This window comes from Muntiacus reevesi, chromosome 22 (assembly GCF_963930625.1).
Source record: "Muntiacus reevesi chromosome 22, mMunRee1.1, whole genome shotgun sequence".
NCBI lineage: Eukaryota > Metazoa > Chordata > Mammalia > Artiodactyla > Cervidae > Muntiacus > Muntiacus reevesi.
This window is the reverse complement of record NC_089270.1, coordinates 4062520-4086042: the sequence shown is the minus strand read 5'-3', so window position 1 is coordinate 4086042 and position 23523 is coordinate 4062520. Positions and strand designations below refer to the sequence as shown.

The window sequence follows — 23523 nt, the reverse complement described above, 5'->3', positions numbered from 1 at the left end:
TGATGGGCAACGTGAGGAGCGCTGTCATGCAGGGAGCGTCTCTGCTTCGTTCCGGGCTGTTGGGGGAGAGGGGCCCAGGCCACGGGGACTCGCATCTGCTGGCTTCAGCACTTCTCACGAGATCTCATTCATCCAACCCTTAGAACAGGCCCTGGGAGCGAATTTTAAGACCTCTGTTTGACACGTGAGGAAATGGAGGCTCCGTGAGGCAGAGTGACTTAGGCAGAGTGACTGCCTGAGGTCGTTGGCTCACTGGACAGCAGCGCTGGCGTTCGAGCTCAGGGCCGGCTCCAAAGCCTGCGTGCTTCCCCTCGGAGTGGGTTGAGTCTGAGGGATTTCTTAGCAAGGCAGTGTACCCCGTGCAGAGGGCCCCAGAGCTGCAGTCGATGCGCTGATGAGCGTGGGCGACGAGGGTCGGACTCATGGGTGGTGAATGTGGAGCAGAGCGCCGGGTGTCTGGGTGCAGGACCGCTCCGAGGACTTCTCCCCTTAGACCTTTGTGACGCGATGTGCTTGGAGCCGGAGGCCCCGTGGATGCTCGTGGTGCCTGGATGAGGCCTCTGTTGGTGCTGGGGCTTGGCTGCTTCCTGGAATAAGGACCGCGGGGATCCCTGTCTGTGTTTGTAGTCCCAGCGCAGGGCTGGGTGCACAGGAAGTCATTAGTAGGTATTTAAGTTGACCTAAGCCCAGGAAAACCACGCAGTGCACATCTGTGCGCCGTCCGCATGGGCCCAGGCTCTCGGTTCGGTGCTCAACGTTAGGTGGAAGCTCAGAGCGGGAGCAGAGTGGGCAGGAAGCCCAGGGAAGGGGCGGGCGCCGCTCAGGACCTGCCCCGGAGGCTGGTGTTTTGGAGACAGCGCTGCTCTGTTGCATCTCCACAACGCCTGGAGCAGGGCCCTTTTAGCACAGAGGGAGCCAGCGAGGCCCCTCCCGCAGCGGGCGGTCCAGGTGGCTCACTCCCCTGCTTGTTCTACTGCTTCTGTGTCCCAGCCCCTTCCCAGGCCACGCGTGCTCCCTGGCGGCGGGGCTGCCTGAGGCACACACGCCTGTGCACGCCTGTGTCTGCAGAGGGTGCGGGTCGCTGCCCCACCCTCACCCCCACCCCTGTCCCGCTGCACGGCTGTGGGCCCCTGCAGTTTGGCTGCTGAGTGCCCTGAGTGATCTGTGGGGATGCTCACGGGAGACCTGTCTGCCTGCCAGGAGCTGTCTAGGACTTGCTCCTTCTTCCTTCCCGGGGCACTCTCTCCACCCCCTGAATTATAGCATTAGTTTTGTAAGACGTGGTCTTGCCCAGTCTGAGAGCCCCTCTTCCAGAACCCCCTCTCTCTCCACTCCCTGCAGCAGTTGGGGTCTTCCCTTCATGAGAACACCCCTGCTTCTCACTGCCTCCACAGTACCCAGCGTGGTCAGTCTCCTCAGTGACTCCAGTGCCCGGCCCCATGCTGGGCTCGGAGTCCTGGACCCAGTGATGTACCCACTCCCGAGGGGCCCCTTCCTCAGGTCTGAGATGCACGGAGTCCAGCCCGAGGCTCACGTGGCTGCCCGCCTCCCCCCGTGTTCGGGGCTGCCGTCTGCCCAGCGCTGCAGAGACTTCACGGTGGAGACTCAGATTCGCTCGCTGAGGCTGTCCTCCTGGCAGAGATCTTAGCCCATGTGCTCATCTGTCCTCTGCTCACACGGACACAGAGGGGCCAGGTTGGGTCTCGCCCTCCATGCCCGGCTTCCTACAGAGTTTTGAGTGTCCAGACCATCAGATGCCCGAGTTTTGTTGAAGGACTGACTTGCGGTCGGTTAACTTGTCAAAATATTTCCCCCCGCTGTCAGACGTTAGTTATTAGGAGGCATGGGTAAGTTTTGTAATAAATAATCCCGAATTAATGAGATACTTAAGCAGAACATTCTGTATCCTGATTAATGTTTCTTGAACGTTTGGTGGTACTTGGAGATCCTGTCATCATGCTGAGTCTCTGCCTTAAAGGCAGGTTGGGGTGGAATTACTGATGGAAGAGTTTCGTTTCCATGGCATCCAGCATCCCTTTCTCTCATAGCTTCTACTTTCCTGTTTGGGGTCTGCCTAAAAATCCCTCCAGAGCAGAGTTGTCTTGCTGAGCTCCAGGGTCTGAGTCCCATCTGGCATCCCATGTGGGGGCCTCCTCACTGTGCGTGTGGAGGGCGGGAAGAGGGTTCGGAGCCTGAGAGTGGGGGACCTTCGGGCAGAAGGACCCACATAGCCTGTGGTTACTGGCCCCCCCCCACCTGGCGGATGACGGAGCCTGGGTGCTGAGGCAGGGTTCACACTGCCTACCTGTTGTCTGCAGCCCCTGCTCGGGGCTGGCGCTGAAGGTGGAAACACCTGTGGGCTCAAGTTGGAGGATGCTCTGGGGGCTCAGAGGTGGTTCTCTCTGCTTGCTTCCAGGATTGTGGGGGGAAGAGTTGGGCTTGTTAATTACATTTGAGTGCAGACTTATATAACTACTTTCAATTTTTAAATGAATGCGGTTCTCTGTTGGGTGTTTCATGTTGTTTTATTTAATCACATAGAATCTAAGGAGGCTGAGTAGTTACCTAGCAGTGTCTACACTGCTCGTCTGAATTTTTAGGGCACTGGGAGCACCGTGGTGGGTAGGGCTGAGGTTCAGGGCCGCTTCCCGAACCAGCGCTGGGGACGGAGGCTCCTTCGTAGGAGCCAGTCAGGGAGGAACGCTCTGGGCACAGCTGGACGTCGGTGGCATCAGGCCCTGAAGGTCCAGGTCTCCAGCGGTGTCTTCTCGGTGAGGACATCACATGGTGATGTCTTCCCTTCGTGGTGGTGTTCAGTCACCAAGTCGTGTCTGACTCTGTGAGCCCATGGACTGCCGCACGCCAGGCTCCCCTGTCCTTCACCATAATCCTGAGTTTGCTCAGGCTCACATCCATTCAGGCAATGATGCCATTCAACCATTTTGTCTTCTGTCATCCCCTTCTCCTCCTGCTTTCAATCTTTCCCAGCATCAGGGTCTTTTCCAATAAGTCAGGTCTTCACATCAGGTGGCCAAAGTATTGGAGCTTCAGCGTCAGCATCAGTCCTTCCAGTGAATATTCGGGGTTGATTTCCTTTAGGTGACTGGCTTGATCCTTTTCCTCTTTTACCTCAGGCTAAAACCTGTGTTTCTGCGTCCTCCTTTCTTTGTGATTTCCTCACCTGTGGTTTTTCCAGTGGTCATGATGGATGTGAGAGTTGGACCACAAAGAAGGCTGAGTGCTGAAGAATTGATGCTTTTGAACTGTGGTGTTGGAAAAGACTCGAGAGTCCCTTGAACTGCAAGGAGATCCAAGCAGTCAATTCTAAAGGAAATCAGTCCCGAATATTCATTGGACGGATTGATGCTGAAGCTCCAATACTTTGGTCACCTGACGCAAAGAGCCAACTCATTGGAAAAGACCCTGATGCTGGGAAAGATTGAAGGTGGGAGGAGAAGGGGACGACACAGGATGAGATGGTTGGATGGCGTCACTGACTCAATGGACATGAGTTTGAGCAAGTTCCAGTAGTTGGTGACGGACAGGGAGGCCTGGCGTACTGCAGTCCATGGGGTCGCAGACAGTCGGACTCGACCGAGTGAGCGAACACCACCAGCACCTGTGAAGTGGAGATGGAGACGGCGCTTCCTCAGGAGTCGCCGTGGCTGACGTGGGGGGCGTGTGCTCCTCGTGGGCTCCGTGAGCAGCGCAGGGCGGTGGCAGTTCTCCCCGCATCGACTTCTGAGAGGCAGCTTCTGCCTCCCGGCCCGGCTTCCCTGTCCTCCTGCCCTGGCCTGCTCCCTGTTTGCAGGCCAGCAATTAGGCTAGGCATGGCCATTGGAAATGTGAAGCCTTGACTGGAAAAAGGAAAAAAAAAAACGAAATTGTTCTGTTCCTCTTACGTATATTATGAGGGAAATAGAGACACACAATTTGTCTTTGTTGTCTTTTATGCTCCTTTAGCCACTTTATTAGTTTAGCAATATAGAAAGACCTTTTTTTTGAATTAGTTGAATTGGTACCTGAAGCCGTCATTTTAAAAATAATTTTATTTTGTTGCCGGTGCTGCGTCTTCCTTGCCGCATGGGCTTTCATCCAGTTGTGGTGAGTGGGGATGCTCCCTGGTTGTGGCGTGGGGCTTCTCGTGGTGGCATCGTTGCAGACTGCAGGCTCCAGGCCCCAAGGGCTTCAGTCGTTGTGGTTCCTAGGCTCCGTCGTGGTGGTTTCTGGGCTCTTCGGCGCAGGCTCAATAGTTCTGATGAACTGTCAGAGATGTTGCTGTTTTACTTAGCTCTTAGCTGCTTAGTTACTTCGAGGCGTGGTCGTCCCATTCCAGGGATCGCACCTGTGTCTCCTGTGTTGGCCGCCGCGCCCCCAGGGCAGCCCTGAAGCTGTCGTCTTTTGATGCCCAACGCAGTAACTGCAGTCGCCCGGGAAGCATAGCACACCTGTCCGGCGGGTGAGAAGTGCTGGCTTCCTGCTTCCCCGTTCGGTGGCTGTTGTGGGACAGATGTATGAGGCGCCGTGTGAGCAGCTGACGGCAGAGGCCGGCCCAGCCCAGGGGCAGGAAGCAGCCTTCCTGGGAGGGCCGTCTAGGCTGAGCTGTGGTGAGGGGACACGTTGTCAGGGGAAAACTTTGACATGTTTTTCTTTAAAAGGCACATTTTATTTAAGATACGATAAGATTCAAGGCCTTAGTGATTGCATTTCAGTACCTGTAGATAGTAAATGACACCGTGTGTGACACAATCTATAGCTTTCCACGTGAGCTACAAGCTTGGTGACCGGGTCTCTGTCCTGTTTTGACTTTTCAGCAGCATTTGACATTCTTCACTCTGTGATTCCAGAATGTTTCTTTTATCTGGTACCATCTATATACAGAGTGTCGCCAGCCCCAGAGCCCTCTTCTGAACTTCAGATTGATTGACGTATCCAGCTGGACGTCCAGTGACTTGAGCTCAGGTCCAAACCACAGGTCCCACGGCTCACCCGTGGAGTTGGCACCGCAGACCCGTCTGTCGCATTTCCTGTGACACGCATCCTTGTTCGCTCTGCTCCAGCCGCCCCTCTGCCCCGGCCGCCCCTCCGCCCCCTCTGCCCCGGCCGCCCCTCCGCCCCCTCTGCCCCAGCCGCCCCCCTCTGCCCCGGCCGCCCCCCTGCTCCGGCCGCCCCCTCTGCCCCGGCCGCCCCTCTGCTCCGGCCGCCCCTCCTCCCCCTCTGCCCCAGCCGCCCCCCTGCTCCGGCCGCCCCTCCGCCCCCTCTGCCCCGGCCGCCCCTCCGCCCCCTCTGCCCCTGCCGCCCCTCTGCTCCGGCCGCCCCTCCGCCCCCTCTGCCCCAGCCGCCCCCCTCTGCCCCGGCTGCCCCCCTGCTCCGGCCGCCCCCTCTGCCCCGGCCGCCCCCTCTGCCCCGGCCGCCCCCCTCTGCCCCGGCTGCCCCCCTGCTCCGGCCGCCCCCTCTGCCCCGGCCGCCCCCTCTGCCCCGGCCGCCCCTCCGCCCCCTCTGCCCCGGCCGCCCCCCTGCCCCGGCCGCCCCTCCGCCCCCTCTGCCCCGGCCGCCCCCCTGCTCCGGCCGCCCCTCCACCCCCTCTGCCCCGGCCGCCCCCCTCTGCCCCGGCCGCCCCTCCGCCCCCTCTGCCCCGGCCGCCCCTCTGCCCCGGCCGCCCCTCCGCCCCCTCTGCCCCGGCCGCCCCTCTGCTCCGGCCGCCCCTCTGCCCCCTCTGCCCCAGCCGCCCCCCTCTGCCCCGGCTGCCCCCCTGCTCCGGCCGCCTCCTCTGCCCCGGCCGCCCCTCCGCCCCCTCTGCCCCAGCCGCCCCCCTGCCCCGGCCGCCCCTCCGCCCCCTCTGCCCCGGCCGCCCCCCTGCTCCGGCCGCCCCTCCGCCCCCTCTGCCCCGGCCGCCCCTCTGCTCCGGCCGCCCCTCTGCCCCCTCTGCCCCAGCCGCCCCCCTCTGCCCCGGCTGCCCCCCTGCTCCGGCCGCCTCCTCTGCCCCGGCCGCCCCTCCGCCCCCTCTGCCCCAGCCGCCCCCCTGCCCCGGCCGCCCCTCCGCCCCCTCTGCCCCGGCCGCCCCCCTGCTCCGGCCGCCCCTCCGCCCCCTCTGCCCCGGCCGCCCCCCTGCCCCGGCCGCCCCTCCGCCCCCTCTGCCCCGGCCGCCCCTCTGCTCCAGCCGCCCCTCCTCCCCCTCTGCCCCGGCCGCCCACTCTGCCCCGGCCGCTCCCCTGCTCCGGCCGCCCCCTCTGCTGCAGTCCTGTGCCGAGCTGCCTGGTGGGTTCGGTGGCCGCCCTGGCGAGGCCTGCATTCGCCTGCAAGAGTGTCTCAGCACAGTGGCCGGGCCCCTCCGCTGCTCAGCCCCTTCGGTAGTTTCCGTCTCACATAGAATGAAACCTGCAGGCCCTGCAGCGGCCTGTAAGGCCCCAGTCCCCGCAGACATCCTCACGGGTTCTCCCTTTGGCTGTTACGGCTTCAAGCCCAGTGGCCTCCGGGCCCGTCAGCGGATGCGCTGGGTTACCTCTGCCTCCGAGCTGAGAGCTCTCTGTGCTGTCTGGGGCTTCCCTGACCGCTTCTCCCGCCTCGGCTTTCTCCTCGCGGCTTTGCGGAAGTGGCACTTTTCAGGCATGTGCTCTCCCTGACCGTCCTGTTCACACACCCAGACTGGCAGTCCCTGACTCCCACCCTGCTTTTTATCTGAATCCACATCTGACGTTCTTTGCGCTTCATTCAGCCTTTCCACCCACGAGGGCAGGAAAGCTGTCTGTTCTGTTGGATTCTGCGTATTCTCACCACAAAGAACAGTGACAGGCGTAGAGCAGACTTTAAAAGCTGTTTATGATGTGCGGCTTAGAATCAGCAGGGCTCAGATCTCAAGAGCTGCTTGTGGAGCGATGGGGGATGGTCAGCAGGATCGAGCAGGTGGGCATCACAAGCCTTCAGGGTGGTGTTGCTTTGCAGGGGTGGCGGGGAAGGACTGGGCTTGGCTGTACTTATTTTAAGTTCATCCTAAGTTCAGTGTGAGTTTTTGCACTTTGAACAGTTTCTGCACCACAAATGTTACCTGCAAATAATCTTTATTTGCCAACTCAGTAAGGCAGATGGTTGCTAACAGCTTGACTGGTGAATTCTTGTGAATTTTTTTAAAAATGTAAATTGAGGGACCTCCCTGGTGGTCCAGTGGTTAAGGCTTTGCGCTCCCAATGCAGAGGGCTCAGGTTTGATCCCTGGTTGGGGAGCTAAGCTCCCACACACCATGTGGCCAAAAAATAAAGTTAATTAAAAAAAGTATCTATTAAAAAATGTTAGTTGAAGAGGATTAGGTTGATTGTACTTCTGAGTTCATGGAAAACTAGTCACTATTTCATATGAGTTTTCTCTTGTTTGTCTATAGTTACTCTTTCTATCCAATCCTTTTTCTGTTCAGTAAACAATACTTCTAATGTGTTTAAAATGTATCTTTTTTGTATATATTTTAAAAAATTGTAACAATAAATAGCACTAGAACTACTGCTGCCTGCCAGGTGTGTGTGGCACTCGTGATTGTTAGAACATCAGCTTCACAATGTATCTGAAGCAGTTTACAAAGACCACACACAAATCTGAGCTGAGAATATTGCGTTAGAGAAATTTCTTCTGTTTCTCTCTCTCTCTGCCTGTAGCCACTCAATTTTACCAGGCTTTTTTTTTTTTGCTTAAGTCTACTATGTTTAAGATGTAAAGGTGTGATTTTCGCCTGTGAATCGGCAGGTAAGTGGTACTGCAGATTAGGTCACTTGCTTTTCATTTTTTAAAAATAAAATGTCCTCTGGAGTTGAGAATATTCAGGTTGGGATTTGAAACAAAGATCTCTTAGCTCTCTCTCACACTGTTTTCTAGACAAGTGATGAGGTGGCTCTCTGTTTTTTGAGGCAGCGAGATGCTCAGGCAGGAGGTTTGTTGTGACTTTAAAGGTCAGGGGTCCTCCTTGCCTTGGCCTGAGGGCACATGGCCCACTCAGGACTTCCAGGGCACGTGTTCAGGGTCTAGTTCTTTTATTGTTGGTGGCAGGAGCTGCAGTGATTTTTCTCAGACCTCTGTGTCCCTGTTCCGGCATCTGATTTGAAATCTAATTTTTTATACCTTTCTTGAATCTCTGAGTTTTAAAGCACTGACAAGGGATGGCCCTGAAGGTTTGTTGTTCAGTCGTGTCCGACTCTTTGCAACCCCATGGACTACAGCACACCAGGTTTCCCTGTCCATCATCAACTCCTGGAGTTTACTCAAACTCATGTCCTTTGAGTCGGTGATGCCATCCAACCATCTCATCCTGTCGTCCCCTTCTCCTCCCGTCTTCAATCTTTCCCAGCATCAGGGTCTTTTCCAATGAGTCAGTTCTTCCCAGCAGGTGGCCAAAGTATTGGAGCTTCAGCATCAGTCCCTCCAATGAATTTTCAGGTTTGATTTCCTTTAGGATTGACTAGTTGGATCTCCTTGCAGTCCATGGGACTCTCAAGAGTCTTCTCCAGCACCGCAGTTCAAAAGCATCAATTCTTTGGCACTCAGCCTTCTTTGTGGTCCAGCTCTCACGTCCATACATGACTACTGGAAAAGCCATAGCTTTGACTAGACGGAGCTTTGTCAGCAAAGTACTGAGTGTTATGGGGTCTTGGTGTGTTGAATGCTCTGCCTTCACTGCATGCCTGTTCCCCCAGGTCCTGGAGGAAAGGCTCTTCCTGGGGCAGAGCACGCTTCTAGGGATGAGGGTGGAGTTCACACCCTGGAGGTCTTGGCAGGCAGAGAGCCTTGCAGCTTGTGAGCAGACTTGCCAGCGTGGTGTAGACCCCGCTGCAGGAGAGAGTCCTGCTTTAAAGGCTGGATGACAGGCCCTCCTGTCCACGGCGGCCTGAAGCCTGAGCGCAGCCCCTGAGTTCAGGTGCCTTCGGCCCTTGCTTGTCTCTTGGGGTCAGCGTGGGCACTAAGGAAATGCTGCAGCCTGTGGAAAAGTGATTTCCCAGGAGCAGTGAGGGTTGTCTGGTCGGAAGGCAGCGAGACCCGCTCCCTGACACCTGTGACATCCTGGAGTGGCCTGGGAGCTTGCGGACACTGGTGTGCGTGGAGATGCCAGATGCTGTGTCCCATGTAGGGTGGGGATGGGGGGCTCCCCGCCTGGGGGCGGCATCCGTGGGGAGGGTGGGGGCAGACAGCACGTCCTCAGAGCCTCGGAGTGGAGGGGAGCCCAGGTGGGTGGGCGCGTCTGTCTGGGCGTGGGGTCAGGAGACGCCTCGGATGCGGCCCCGGGCGGCGGGAGGACTGCTCCACACAGTCAACCTGGGCTCACCTACCTGTTGACGTGCTCTGGTCACCCAAGACTGTGTTTGGTGGTTTGAATTGTGATTGTCACAGTTTTTTAAGGGAATGCATATCTGTGTTTTGCTTACTGTTTTCACCTGGTGGTTTTAAATATAAGATCAGTTTCTTGTAGTCCACTGTCAGACTTACCTGGAAATGTTCCTCTCTTCCTTTTGTGACCCCTGCTGGGAGGAAGGTGTACAGCGCTCCTCAGACGTCGGGTGTGCGCGTGTCGATTCAGTTCTACATGTCCGTTTGCTGTTTTTATTTCCCACCAAACTAAGCTCTGCCTGCCTTATTAACGTCTAGCGCCTGCCTCAGAGTAGTAATAAGCACACAGTAGGTTCGAGGTAAACATGTTGCATGCAGAAGTACCTGCTGTCTAATTCAGAAACTGTCCGTTGTTTGAGATTCTTTGTGAAAGCTGATCATGCTGTTTTAGAAAATGTTTAAATTGACCTTCAGTGTGAATGCATGCCTAGAGCTCCACACCTCACCGCCACCCCACCCCACCCCACCGCCCCCCCCAGGACATTAAGTGTGAAAGGGCCTAAACTCAGGTGCACCGGAGAGAATGGGCCCTGAGCCAGGGCTCCGCCATGGTCCCTCTGGGATCTGACGCCCCCTCTCTCCCCCAGGATCTTTACTCTCTACAGCAAGTCCCTGCCCCTCGACCTGGCCTGCCGGGTCTGGGATGTGTTCTGCCGCGACGGGGAGGAGTTCCTGTTCCGCACGGCCCTGGGCCTCCTCAGGCTCTTCCAGGATGTCCTGACCAGGATGGACTTCATTCACGTGGCACAGTTCCTCACGCGGCTGCCCGAGGACCTGCCCGCTGAGGAGTTCTTTGCTTCCATCGCCAGCATTCAGATGCAGAGTCGAAACAAGAAGTGGGCTCAGGTGAGTGTGCTTTTGTTCCCTACCCCCTGTCTGGTTGAGGAAGCGGCTTCTGTGGAGCGCCCCGTGAGGAACCGGCCCTCTGGAAGGTGCCCTGGGTTTGGGGCCTGGCTCTGCCACAGGCGGTCTTGGGCAGTCGTTCCCGCTTTGGGTCTCCGTTGAGGGAAGGAGCTGGAGAAGAAGAACCTCCCCACCCCTCCAGGGGCTTCCCAGGTGGCTCAGGTGGTAAAGAACCTGCCTGCCAGTGCAGGAGACGTGGGTGTGATCTCTGGGTTGGGAGGATCCTCTGAAGAAGGAAAGGGCAAGCTACTCCAGTATTCTTGCCTGGAGAATCCCTTGGACAGAGGAGCCCGGCAGGTACAGTCCACGGGATCGCAAAGAGGCAGACACGACTGGCTGAGTAAGCCACAGTGGCAGCACCCTCCCGCACTGACATCGGAGTCAGACCCGCTGGTTTGCCAGGAGCACAGGGCCCTCTGCCTGGCAGTCTTCTGTAAAGCAGGCTTCCCCCGTTTTTTAAATCCCAGAGACAGAGAGCCAAGGGGGCTGGCCTGTCACCATCTCACCGGCAGAGGAGGCCCAGAGAGGGGCCGTGAGTCCTCAGCAGTTGTAGAGGGGAGAGGGGAGGGAGGGAGAGGGGAGGGGGGAGAGGGGAGGGGGGAGGGAGAGGGGAGAGGGGAGGGAGGGAGAGGGGAGGGGAGAGGGGAGGGGAGGGGAGGGGAGAGGGGAGGGAGGGGGAGGGGAGAGGGGAGGGAGGGGGAGGGCTTCCCCGGACGTGTTGCTGGGGCTGCTGGGGCTCTGGCAGCTGCCCTCAGGGCGGCCCAGCCGAGCGCTCGGGAGCGCGTCCTCCCGGGACCACCTCTCCCAGGCCCCCCGCCTCCCCTCCGGACTCCCCTCCGGGTGTCTGACCCTGTGGCGTTGGTCCGGTGTTGTCTGCTCGTAGTCTTTATCACATAAAAGGGAACACAGAGCCCCCGGCCTCTGGGCGCTGTGTCTGCCCAGTTTGCCTGAGCGTCGAGTCCTGGGGGAGGCCTGTCCTTGCCGAAGTATGCCATACAGCGCTTGTTCCTGATTTATGGGGTTTTTTATTAGTGGAAGATTGACAGCACATTCAAAATAGAAGAAGAGAGAGTAACCAACCCCGTGTCCTGTTAAGTATCCAGTCAACTTTCAGGTTTCTGCTCTCAGACACCTGCCGTAGCTGTGTCCTTGGCTTAAATCACGATCTAGACAAGGCCTGCACGTTGTAACTGGGTGAAAAGCCTTTGGCGCCTCCTTTTAATGCACAGGCTTACTCCTCCTCTCCACTGCTCCCTTCCCCCTTTATCTATTGAAGAAGCGAGGTCACGTCCAGTAGCAGTTCTCACAGTCCGGGTTTTGCTGCTTCTGTCTCTGTGGTGGTGTTCATCGTGGTCCTTCTCTCTTTCCTGTAAATTGACAGACCTGGAGGCTCGAGGAGGGTCCCAGTTTTTACGTTTGGCCAGATTACTTCACAGGTGATCTGACTCTCTTCCTCTGATCCTAGTGGCCTATTTATTTTTGTAACAGCTTTAATAATTTACCATAAACTTCACCCTTTTTAGAGCAGACAATTCAGTGCCTATTTATTTGTTACCCAGAGAGGGTTCCCTCTGCCCTGGGCCCTTCAGTCTCTGCCCGCCCTGCCCCAAGCTGGTCCTGTCTCACCTCCTGGGGTGCTCTCTGGCTGGTGGACTTCCTTCCTGTCTGGGTCTTTAGGGAGAGCGCAGCTGCCTGCGGGCCCTGGGGTGATGCTCGCCTGGAGTACCGTGACACCGTGACATGCTCCCCTGGTCTCACCGGCCGGGGGCGGGAGCGCTGCTCTGTGCTTGGTGTGCTGTGAACTACGTTCCTGAGATGAACGCATATTCAGTTTATGCAAAGGAGTGAGGTACTGACTCATCCACGGTATGGGTGCACCTTCAGAACACTCCACTGGGTGAGAAAGCCAGACCCTGAAGACCACCCTGCGTGGTCCCATTATTGCTGTGCAGTGTCGGGGGGGAGCTGCAGAGACTAGCCGTGCTCAGCGGGGCCAGGGCTGTGATGGCCGGAGGGCAGGCTTACTCTCGCCCCAATGAAGATGTCGCGAAATTGGCTGTGCCGAGGCCCGCACGTCACCTGTGAGTGTACTAAGCCATTGGACACATGAAGTCGGTGAATTTTATGTATGGTATGTGAGTTATGTGTCAGTAAGCTGAGGAAAAAAACAGGAACCTGAGCTCCTGTGTGAGGAGGCCTGGCTATATAATTATCAGGGATCTGGTGAGAGGGAAGACGAGCCTTTCTCTGATTAAGAAATAAATGGGCAACACAGAACGAAGGTGTGGGGCCTCGCGTTCAGAATTAGTGTCCAGGGTTTGGGGATGGCGACTGCAGAGCGCTGGGCTGGGCAGGGCCTCTGAGTGGGGGTCCCCGCCAGACCGCACAGGTGCACGCCCGCCTGTGTGTGAGCGTGCTCTGGAGTCTCCTGGGACTCGGCCACTTGCACCGATGCTCTAAAGCATTTTCAGAGAGCCAGGGCCCTTCCTGATGACCATGCCCATCACTCAGCCATTGCTGCCTTGGCTTTTCATCGCGCACAGCTGTGGTCTGCTGACCTCCCTTTGCGTTTCACTGGCCCTACCCCGCCCCCGTCCCACACCCGCAGAGACGCGCACACAGACGGGTTGAATCCAGACCTGTCATTCTGCTTCTTGCATTTTAGGTGAAAATTACCGGTTAAGACCAGGTCAGAGGTTGTTGGATAGTGGGACATCCTCTAACAGTGGGGCGGTAATAGGAGTTAGCCTGACCGCGCGCTTCTCAGTGAGTTTGCTTAGTTACAGGTCCCACGGGAATTGTGGTTTGTGCCTGTTTTTCTTAAATAAGGTGCTTAAGGTTAAGACCCTGCTGAGCTTTACCAAACAGTCAAGCGGTTGTGTTTGGCTGGCCATCTCACCCACTCAGAGGAAGATAAGGGGGGCTTTGACCTGCCATTAGCCCTTCTGTGCCGTTTATTTGAAACCCTCATGCAGTGTTTCTGCTTTACCCCCCTGTAATTTGTACTTTGCCTAAAGTGGTCCAGTGCTGGGCCCAAGGAGTTTCAGGAACTGGTGCTCTGGAGATTCCCTTGGTTCCAAAATGAGACCCGTGTAAGTGTGGATTCATGTGAGCGCTGTGGCTTTTAGCGGGTTGCTCATGTGTCTGCCGCGCCCTGCCTCCCACGTTGTGCCGGTTACGTGGCTGCTTTGTGGGCGGTGCCTGGCGGTGCTCTGCGTGGCTGCAGTAAGTGGGCCCGTCTTGTCCCTGCTGTTGGTAAGCAATCAGAGTGGAATGCCGTGTTTTTAAAAATAAAGGTGTTAACTTAGAGCTCAGAGCAGTGAGGAGGAGGGAGCTAGGTCGCCCTGGGGACACTCAGGGAGGCCTGGCAGGGAGCTGGTGTCTCCTGGGCCTTAGAAGGATTGCTCGTTCCCTGGTGAGGAGAGAGGGACAGGGCAGAGGGCACGTGAACCTTCTGGAGCAGGAAGCCTGGCTTCGCTGGTGGGGCACGCGGGGGCTGGAGCCAGACTGGAAGGGGCAGAGCCCGGTAGCCCTGCCTTGACATTGGCGGCTGGTGCCCGGAGGGAAGCCCCTGGGCTAACGTCCTAGCCCAGAGAGTGTGTGACCCGGGCTCCGTGGTAGGAAGGTGAGTCTGGAGGAGTGTGGAGGTGGACCGGAGTGGCCGCCGGGGGGGCCGTGAGGACCTGTGTCCATGTGTGTCGTCCGTCGCCCACTGGTGTCTCCCTGTGATTGCCAGGTGCTGACCGCCTTGCAGAAGGACAGCAGGGAGATGGAGAAAGGAAGCCCGTCTCTGCGACATTGACAAGGCAGGTGGACTCACGCTCGGCTGGGAAGCAGGCTCCACGCGGCACCTGTGTGGCCTCAGGCGGATGCCCTGGCAGCTCCGGAGGACGGGCTGTTTCCATGTTTAATCCCTAATGCTGGAGTTGGCCTTAAACACAACACAACAAACAAAAAACACTTTTAAAGAATTAAACCAAGGCTAAGCCTTAAGAAGCTCAGTGGAATGGTGACCATGGCTAACCACTGCGTATTCTGCATGGTTTAAAAACAGGGCAGTGGCGAACTCCCTCCCCTCATTCAGCAAAAGTTAATTAAATTGTAATGCTTTTATGTCAACTACCAGAAAGTACATTACAATTTTTCGTTAGCCAAGGTGCATGAGAAATGTTATTTGGGAGACCTCAGAGATGTCATTGGCTCATATCTACATATTTTAGTCGCAAAGGGACTGCTGATTTTAGTTGCTGAGGTAATCCTTCCAGAGCTGCAGGTCTTGTTTTTAAAGCCCGCCTACCAAAGACAGCACGACAGGAAGACGGGCTCTCGGAGGACAGCCGCTGACTGGTGCGGTGGGCTCCCCGGAACACACACGATCTGACCTTCAGGCTGACCTTTTACCACGTTGCCTTGACAAAATTCCAGCACCGGGGCTGACAGCGCACGCTCAGGTTCCGGGGGGCGCCTCGCTGTCCCAGAGACTGCACCCCTGTTTGTCCGGCAGCGGTGGCTCACACAGACCCTGCGACAGTAGCGGTGGGCTTTAGCGCGCAGCCGGTCTCTTTGAGCCCGGCCGGGGGAGGCAAGACGCCCGGCCCCTGCCTGCCCGCTGGTTTCGGAGGAGGCCGGGCCAGCACGCTTGGGGCGGGGCCGCGCTTGACTGCCTCGCACTGTCGACTCACTGACAGGACGGCCTGGCAGTGAGGAGCGGGGCGTGAGCAGCACGCCTCCAGCGGCCCAATTACCTTGTCAGGAATTCTCAGCGTCCCTGCTGGCGGCCTCGGCTCCCGCCCCCGCCCCCCTCCCCATTTCGCCACCTTTTTGTCCCAGCTTTTCCTTGACTCATTTGGCGAACTTGGCTTTAAGAGCTTTGGTTATCCGAATTCAGAGACGTGAAGACCGTCGGCATGGAGAAGTCCAAAGGACAGCCCCGTCCCCATGGACAAGGCTCCCACGTGCGCGTGCCCAGGCGCACCGGTCTCCAGAGTGCTCGGGAGGCCAGGCCTGTGCCACTTGCCGCCCAGCCGCCCTTCTCAGCCATACGTCCGCCCTCGGGGTGGAGCCTAACCACGGCGTTACTTTTATAGGTTTTTCTCCACCTGCTGTGCCTGCCGATGACTTCAGGTACAAAGCAAGTTGCCGAGTCGGTGGCCGGTCCTCATGTCCTCCACCCTGGCTCTGTCCCACATGTCCTTTCCCCCCTCGTGTTCCTGGCTGAACTCCCCGGGGAGCTTGCAGAGCATCCCCCACCACTTCCTGCCTCGGCCTCGAATCGCCGACCTGCCTGACCCATTCGAGGAGGCCTTCTGTCTCCACCGAGCTCCGGGGCAGCCGTTCCGGACTCGGTGAGGGGCTGAGTGTAACCGGGCCGGGGTGGGCCTGGAGACGGGCTGCCGGCCCCTTCACGCCGTTCCTCGCGGACGTAGGTGGTCTCATCCCATGACGTGGGCTTTCTGTTCATGAAAGATGTATATATTTTCTTACTGTACATAAAGACGTTCCCGAAGTGGTGACAGAAAGCGATGCGGCCGGGGCCACGGGCAGTTGCTGCGAATGTGTGTGTGCGCCTCCACGTGCCATCAGCCCCCCAGCCCTCGACGTGGCTGTCAGACGGCTCGACGTAAGTCTCTTCGGATAGCACCGTATATGCATTGAGTTTTTAAGCAGGATTTCAGGCCATTCTGCAACACTTCCAGATCTGTAGTTTAGAGGAAGTTTTCGTGACCTGTTCAGGGACCACGCAGGCTCTCTGCTGGCTGATGTGTCCACCTCGGAGTCTGGGAAGTTCGAGGGCCCAGTCCAGGGTCGCTCAGCCACTTGCCACAGAGGGCAGAGGGCTGTCGGACAGCGCAGGGCTGCGCTTCTCTGCTTGCCATTCTGGTTTCGGAAAACCGGAAGGAGAGTTGAAACGCAGCCCCCTCTTGGGAAGTCGGCCCTCTCCACTTCCGGTGCCACTGGTGTTCAGAAAGTGAGATGTCAGGGGTGGGGCCTCTGCGGCTGGCACCTTAGAGTCGGTTGCCCTGTCCCCACCAGTCACTGAAATCCCATCTAGAACAACGTTCACTTTAAAGGGTACTTTTTAACTGCTCCGTTTTTGACTATTTTAAATAGTTTGCTGGTAGAAAACTCCTCATAACACTTGCTACATATCATGTTTTAATTGCTTGTACAGTTAACCTTTAAGTTTATTTAGTAAAGTGTATCAAACTAGGGCTTTTTGAATTGTAAATATGTGGTTTTATTAAATAAAAGTCATGTAAAATTGTTGCTTATGTTCACTGCCGTTTGGTTTCAAGTTAGCATTCTCTCCCCAAAGTATGGTAAAATTTGACTTTGAGCATAGTGCTATTTGAATATTTTTAAATGCACTTACTTACTAGTCTCAGTTAAATAAAAGAGGTGGTTCAGTTACTGTGATTTGGTCCCGGGATCGGAAGGTTAGTGCCGCCCCCCTTCTAGGCTGAGGGGAGCCCCAGGCTTGCTGCCCCTCGAGCCTGACCGCCGGCAGCTTTAGCCCCTGGTCCCCTGGCCCACGCGCCTGCTCCGCTTACCTGCTCACACTCCCCACCCCCTGCGCCTGCCACCCATCCCAGCAGGGCGTCAGGTTCTCTGGGCTAGCTGCTAGGCTCTTTCCCCGACCCCGAGCCTGCCGGGTGTCCGCGGGTACCCGTGGTCCCTCCCCGTCTGGGGGGCGGAGACCAGCGGTGCTGCCCTACCGCGATGGCGGTGAGCGTGAAGTGGTCCACCAGATCCCGGAGCCGGGCAGAGAGTTGGACGCTTACGTTGCTGGTGTGCGTGCTCGTCCTTCCGTTCTCAGGCGCCTGGCTTCTGGGTCGTTTGCTCTGAAGTCCCTGCGCCCCGCACGGTGCTCAGAAACAGCGCCCTCCCTCTCCACGGGCGGCCTGCCCCAGGGCTCCGGGCCACTGCCCTGTGGTCTCCACCCTCTGCAGGCTGAGGCTGGTGGAGGGTTATCGAGGGTTGACAGCTGGGGGTTCGCTCACTGCTCCACCCACACCAGGCCTGGGGCTCAGTCTCCAGGATGACTTCATTTATCTCCGCAGCAGCTCTGTCGCGGCCGTGTCAGAGGCGTGGCTCAGAAGCGATCTGCTTTGGGCCCCTCCGGCTGCGTGGTGGCAGAGTGGGGACTCAGACTCTGGCCCGAGGCTCCCCAGAGAACGTGTTGCTCTGGGGCTTCTGACCTCTGCTCTGAGGAGGCGGACCCGTGCCTGACGGCTGGCCCTGAGGGGTGACCCCCGGCCAACTGTGGCAAGGGTGGAAGTTGGGGAGTGTTTTCCCAAGAGAAACTAGGGGCCTGACAGGTCAAAGACAACCACCCCCTGAAGTGTGCAGCCTGCCAGGAAGGCAAGAGAGGGAAGCAGGTGCTGCACCAGCAGGGCCGGGGGGCGGGCGCCCCCAGCCGGGCCTTGGGGTGAGCTCTGGGTCACCAGGAGGAGCACGGGGTGGGGGGGTGTGGCCGGCAGAGGGAAGCCTTAGAGCCAGGTCCTCAGACGGGACACAGTAGAAGTCGTCTCCTGGGGTCCCTTTCATCCATAGCATCTGCATGCTTCATCACCCTAAGACCACCTCAGAGTTTAAAACAAACTAGTGTTGGGGGTGGATGCACTCTCTTTTTATAAAAGACACCCTTCCCAGGTGGCTCAGTGGGTAAAGAATCTGCTGGAAATGCAGGAGGCACAGATTCCATCCCTGGGTCAGGAAGATCTTCCGGAGAAGGAAGTGGCAACCCTCTCCAATCTTGCTTGGAGAATCCTGTGGACAGAGGAGCCTGGCGGGCTACAGTCTGTGGGGTCACAGAGAGTTGGAGATGACTGAAGCGACCGAGCAAGCATGCACGCCTGACTAGTGGTAAAAATCTAAATTATGACTGCAGATGACCTTACACGAAAAGAAAAGCATGTATTTCCACTGAGGAACTAAAAAATTTCACATGTGCTGTCACCCAAAAATGGTTTTCATTTAGTGAAGAAGTGTTTCCTTTTCAGATGCCTTGGGCTTTATCCAGGTAGTGCCTGCGTCCCTCATGCCACTGATGCCAACAAGAAACAAAAAACCCTCTGTAACAGCAGCCTCATCCAGTTCAGATCATTTGAAAAAAAGAGGAAGGCTAGTTCACCCTAAATCTCCCTTGCCTGGTCGGCTGCTGTCTGGCACATACACAGCTACTTCCATGAGTTGAGCCTAAGTCACTGATTATTGTTCTCAAGTTTTTTATGCCAATGGTAGTAGTTATTGTATTTACATAATTCAATTAAATGCTATCTCAAACCAGTGTTGCGGAAAGAAACTGTTGCTTCTAAGAACACTAAAAGCTTTGAAAAGTCTCATTAAAGGCAAATCTCTTTCAGATGCTGTTGAGTTGGGTGGGGGTGAGACAGCTGGAGAATGCTTAGTATGTTGGATGTTACCCGTGTGCCAGGCACTGCATTAAGCCTTTCCTTAAAGTATGTTTGATCCTCAGGACAGCTCTGAAGTGACTGCCGAGGAGACCGAGGCGCACACAGGCCGAGCCGCCTGCCTGATGGAGGAGGTGGAGTGGCCAGGATTTGAGAGACGATGAGACTGGAGTCTGCGCTGAGGTTATTTTGCAAGAAATTTAAGAGATGCCATAGACAATTCAAAATGGGTGCAGTCATTCGAGAATCAAAGATTCTACCCTTAAGGAAAGGCCTTGGCCATCTCCCCGAAGATTAGCAAGTGGTTGTGCGTTTTATTTTCTAAACTAGGATAAAATGTAGAAAGCAGAAAACCAAGAGGCTAGTTTCGTGGACATATCATTTAGATTGTCTTGTGCTTCCATTTTTCAGGCCCTGTACTTTTTGACAGTGTTCATAAGAATCATCTTAATTTTAGGGGTGTTTTGGTGTTCATTTTATAGCCTTTTGGTGTTCATAAGGATCATCTTAATTTTAGGTGTTTATAGCCTTTTGGTGTTGATAAGGATCTTAATTTTAGGGGTTTCTCGTCCGGACTGGGGCCCTGCTCTGTAACTGCCCCCTCGAGGAAGGGGGCGGACCTGCCGGAACGGACGACTTTGTGTCTCTGGGGTCCTCCTCCCAAAGCCGCGAGCCTGCCTCCCTGTCCCTGTCCTCATCGGCTCTGCGTTGTTGAGACATCCTCGTTACTGCCTGTCCTCATTTTTGAACCCGGCATGGGACTTGTTGCCTGACGCGTAATAGGAATTCAAGTAACAAATATATTCAGCAAATGAGACAAACGTGAATGTTATTAACCCAACAGATATATTGCGCCCGACTCTCCTGCTCATTGTGCTGGTCAGCGGGGAGGATGATAAACCCCCTGTCTGCCTCCCAGGGCCTCTGTCTCCTGGGGTACGGTCACAGAGGGCGGGCCGGGTCACAGGCTGGGGTGGCGCTGTGCCTGCAGACAGCTGTCAGGCGCTGAGGGAGGCGGGTGATGATTTTTGGGTCCCTGGCGTTCTTCCTCGGACGTGGTCTGTCTGAAACAGCTTGTGAGTTATTGGAACTTCGTTATGAAATAGTTAACAGAAGATTATTACCTTCTAGTCAACTGGAACATCTTCAGCACAGGTAACATAATTGGAGAGGACATCGGTAATTTTGCAGCTTAAACATGACTGAATACACCCACACCCCCACATCTCAGAGACCTACTGGTCACCACGTTGAAGGCTGATGAGGAAATCCACCTGGGTAATTGCCGGTGGTTCAAAGTCAGCTGAAAATACTTGTTCTCTCTCTAGTGAACCAAAGGCCGGGAGACTCATCATAAAAGCTATAGGCACCGAGTCTGTTGCCAGTTTGTCTTTGAAGCCTCCCCAGCCACAAAAAGAGTGGGCACTGCTGTTCCCAGTCTGAGGCACAGGAAAAACCAAGTTCTCTCCGCCAGGGAGTCACCGTTTTACTTTGGTCTTGATGAATAGGATACAGAGATGATGAAAAAAGTTGTAGAGGAAAAAGAGAAGGGAAGCAGGAAGGCAAAGCTTTTTACTCTCCTCACTGTTACGCTTATGTGCTTTGACTAAGTACGATATTGTAAAAGAGTATTCATGCTGTGGAAGTTAGGGAATTTTAATCAGTCCTTCCTTATTGGCTTTAAAAAACAAAATGTCATCCAAAGACAAAAGTTATCGTGATAGTCTCACAACTGAGTCATCTGCGTACAGTGGGGTTTTCTAAAGGTATTTAGCACTGAAGAAGAGATCACCCTTCTTATGATCCTTCTTAAATTTAGGGATGGAAGAATACTTTTAATCCCAAATCTGCACACATCTCAAAATTCAAGCTAAGACTACAAAGAAATAAAGCCCCTGACTCCCAAAGCATCAAAGAGACCTTAAAACAGCCATCGCTGATTTCAGATTAAGGGGATAGACCTGTCAGGGCTTTCTTCATGTTAATATTTGGCACAGTAAAAAATCATGTGCTTAGTGATGGTCTGAGATCTGAAAATATCTTGCTGAAAACGAAAGGCTTGTGGACACTCAGCAGTCACACCACTCTGTATATTTTGCACCTGCAAAACACAATACAGTCACCATTTTGTCTTCACTGGAAAACAAAATTTCATTTTTGGTACAGATCAATGCATTTCTTTAGTGGGTCCAAGAAAATGTTTCACTAGCATTGAAGACTGTCCTTGAGCCAGAAACAGACATTCACAGTTAGACTGAGCCTCCTTTCATTGGACAAGGCTCTTCTCCCTGTTTCTCATCCCTCTTTTCCTGGGTGTTGATGACCCCAGAAGCTAGCGCTGTTTACATGCAAAACAGTTTTAAGGGAATTAGTGAGGTCTCAACTGAAACGAGCGATTCAGGACCACACAGTTCAATCCATTCAAAGAGGATTTACTCGTGCTTGGTGCACAGGAGTTTGTTGGGCACTCTGCCCGTCTGTTGAACACTCTTGAACATAGAGGAGGATCAGTTCTCCTCAGTGTCAGGACACTGAAATTATGGAACTGCTCAGAGAGAAAAAGGTCTGTGACAGCTTTTTATGAGAAGTTGGGTACATTAAGCCACCCCTGTTTGTTTCCCTGCCCCTGTTTTACTATTTTCTCTATATTTAACTCAATTCTGTGCTCAGCATTAATTTGGAAGCTGAAAAATTAAGAATGTAAAACACAATTTCATCCCAGTCATCAGGGGCCTTTTCGAGAGTGGCAACAAAGGGAGAACAGCAGTTAGTGAAGGATGGAGTTTGCTGAGACTGAAGTTGCCCATCAGTTGAGTCAGGAGGGCAGAAAGGCCTTGGCCTCCCTAATCTTCTGCTTCACGCCTCTACAGGACAGAACAAGCCCAGCGTGGTGGTGCTTCAGGCTCGCCAGGCGCTGGTTGAGCACCTCCGTCCTGTCCACCTTCTCCTCCATGTCCCGGAGAAGGGATTCCTTGCCCAGAAGCCCACACTTCTGATTCAGCCTGATGTTGTCAAGTCGCAGGCCATCTCGGGCTTGCTTAGTCTTGGTCAAGATGTCCCTCTTCTGGGCCACCTGAGCCTCAATCTCCATGAGCTCTGCCTTTTTACACATGTTTTCTATGTCCACAAAGTGTAGCTTTTCCTTCACGTGAGTTATTATCTGCACGTTGTTGGTCACCTTGTGGCGCAGTTTCAGGAGCTCCTCGTTCCGCTCCTCGACCTTTTCGTTGAAGGTCTGGTTCTCGATCTTGAGCTGTTCAAAGTCTATCAGGAGCAGGCCCTCGGTCAGGTCCTCCTGGGTCCTCATCCTGGTTTCAAAATGCACCAGGCTCTGCTTCAGCTGCACGTTCTCTAGCCTCACGGCGCTCATCTCCTTCTCCTTCTTATCCTCCAGAGCCTGGATCTGCTCCACCTCTCGCAGAGCGACCTGGCGACCGCCCCTCATCCGGCAGCTGCCCATGGCCTGCATCACCACCTGCTTCTTGAGCGCCTGGAAGCGCCGCCACTCCTTGTCCACCCGGGAGACCTTCTCTTGGCACTGCAGCTTCAGCTGGTCCAGCTCGTGGTGATACCAGCGCAGGTCGTCGGCCTCCTGCTTCCGCAGGTCCTCCAGGATGGCCAGGTGGCGGAGGTAGGCCTGCTCTTTCTCGGAGGCCTCGGGCTCCGCGCCCCTGTCGCCTCCGGGCGTCTCGGTGGCGGCCTCCACACCCTTCTTCTTGCGCAGCGCCTCGAAGATCCTGTGCTGCAGGTAGATGTTGTAGCGTTGGTAGCGGCCGCGCTCCACCACCAGGGCGCGGTACTGCTCCAGGAGCTCGGCGCGCAGCTGTTGCTCCTGCTGCTTCTGCTCCTCCTCGCTCCAGTCGTGAGGCTCGACAGCGAGCCCCTCGTCCAGGTTTCTCAGCTCGTCCTCGTCCTTCCAGGGGACCCGGGCCTCCAACCCCTCCTCGCTCACCTCGCTCTCTTCGTCCTCCTCTACCTGGCCTTCCTGCGCAGTGCCCCGGGCTGCCGCGGCCTCTTCCTTGCCGGCCGTGGCCTGCTGCAGAGAGACCTGCGACGGGACTCCCTTCTTCCCGGGCTCCGCCGCCACCGCCGCCGCAGCCTCTTCTTCGTCCTCCTCCTCCTCCCCCTCCTCCTCGGGTTCCTCGGGCTCCGGCTCGGCTGGCTCCCCAGGCCCGGCCTCCCGAGGCTTTCCTGGCTCGGCTTCCTCCTGGGCCTCGGCCGGGCTCTCAAGCTCTTCGGACCCCTCCTCGCCAGCAGCTTCGGTGACCGCCAGCCCTTCCTGGGATTTGGCCGGCTTCGGCGCGGCGGCGCCTTCCTCCGAAGCCTCTACGGTCTTCGTCTCCGGCTCCGGCTTCGCGGGTTCCACCGGGGAGGGGGGGACGGAGCTGGCCTTGACCCCGGACAGCCGCGAGGCCAGACTCTCCACCTCTCCATCTTCCGTCTCGGGGTCCCCAGGGTGGTCGTCCATCTCCCTCCCTTCAGGTTAGCGCCGCAGACCCTCCCGCGGGGAGCTGCTGGCTGTTCGGTTTCCAGGGGCAACCAGGGGCGCGCGCGGAGGGGCCCGGCGATTGGCTGGGCCTCTGCCCCACGCCCCGCCCCTTCTCCTCCCCGCCTTCCCGGCCAGAGCAGACCAATGGGAGACCGCGCCCGAACGACGGGGGGGCGGCTTTGATTGGCGGAGAGCGTAGGCGCGTACCTAGAAGGGGCGGGGCGCATCCCGCAGAGCTTCCTTTTCCGCCCGCTTTCCAGGGCCTGGGGCCCTGCCCCGTTCTCCCCGCCTCCAGGCCAGAGCAGACCAATGGGAGGCTGCTCACGGACGACGGGGGGCGGCTTTGATTGGCGG

The 23523-nt window shown here is 56.4% G+C and overlaps 2 protein-coding genes across 7 annotated transcripts in view; one reads left to right on the top strand and one right to left on the bottom strand.

Moving 5' to 3' along the window:
* The window catches only part of TBC1D14 (TBC1 domain family member 14), a 106100-nt gene extending 89567 nt beyond the window's left edge, over positions 1 to 16533 (top strand). For all 6 annotated transcript variants that reach the window (XM_065913909.1, XM_065913910.1, XM_065913908.1 and 3 more), the window contains 2 exons: positions 9951 to 10209; positions 14003 to 16533. In XM_065913909.1, the coding sequence (XP_065769981.1) occupies positions 9951 to 10209; positions 14003 to 14068 (325 nt within the window). In that variant the 3' untranslated portion in view covers positions 14069 to 16533. The remainder of the gene's footprint in view (positions 1 to 9950; positions 10210 to 14002) is intronic.
* A 3270-nt stretch (positions 16534 to 19803) lies between these two features.
* On the bottom strand, positions 19804 to 23424 carry CFAP184 (cilia and flagella associated protein 184). The gene has a single exon (XM_065914253.1). The coding sequence runs from the start codon at positions 23146 to 23148 to the stop codon at positions 21496 to 21498; it is 1653 nt and encodes a 550-aa protein (XP_065770325.1). The 5' UTR covers positions 23149 to 23424; the 3' UTR covers positions 19804 to 21495.
* Positions 23425 to 23523: the final 99 nt, after the last annotated feature.

What these genes read in the sequence shown, in the direction of transcription:
- CFAP184 (XM_065914253.1), bottom strand. Translation starts at nt 23,148, where the DNA reads ATGGACGACCACCCTGGGGACCCCGAGACGGAAGATGGAGAGGTGGAG.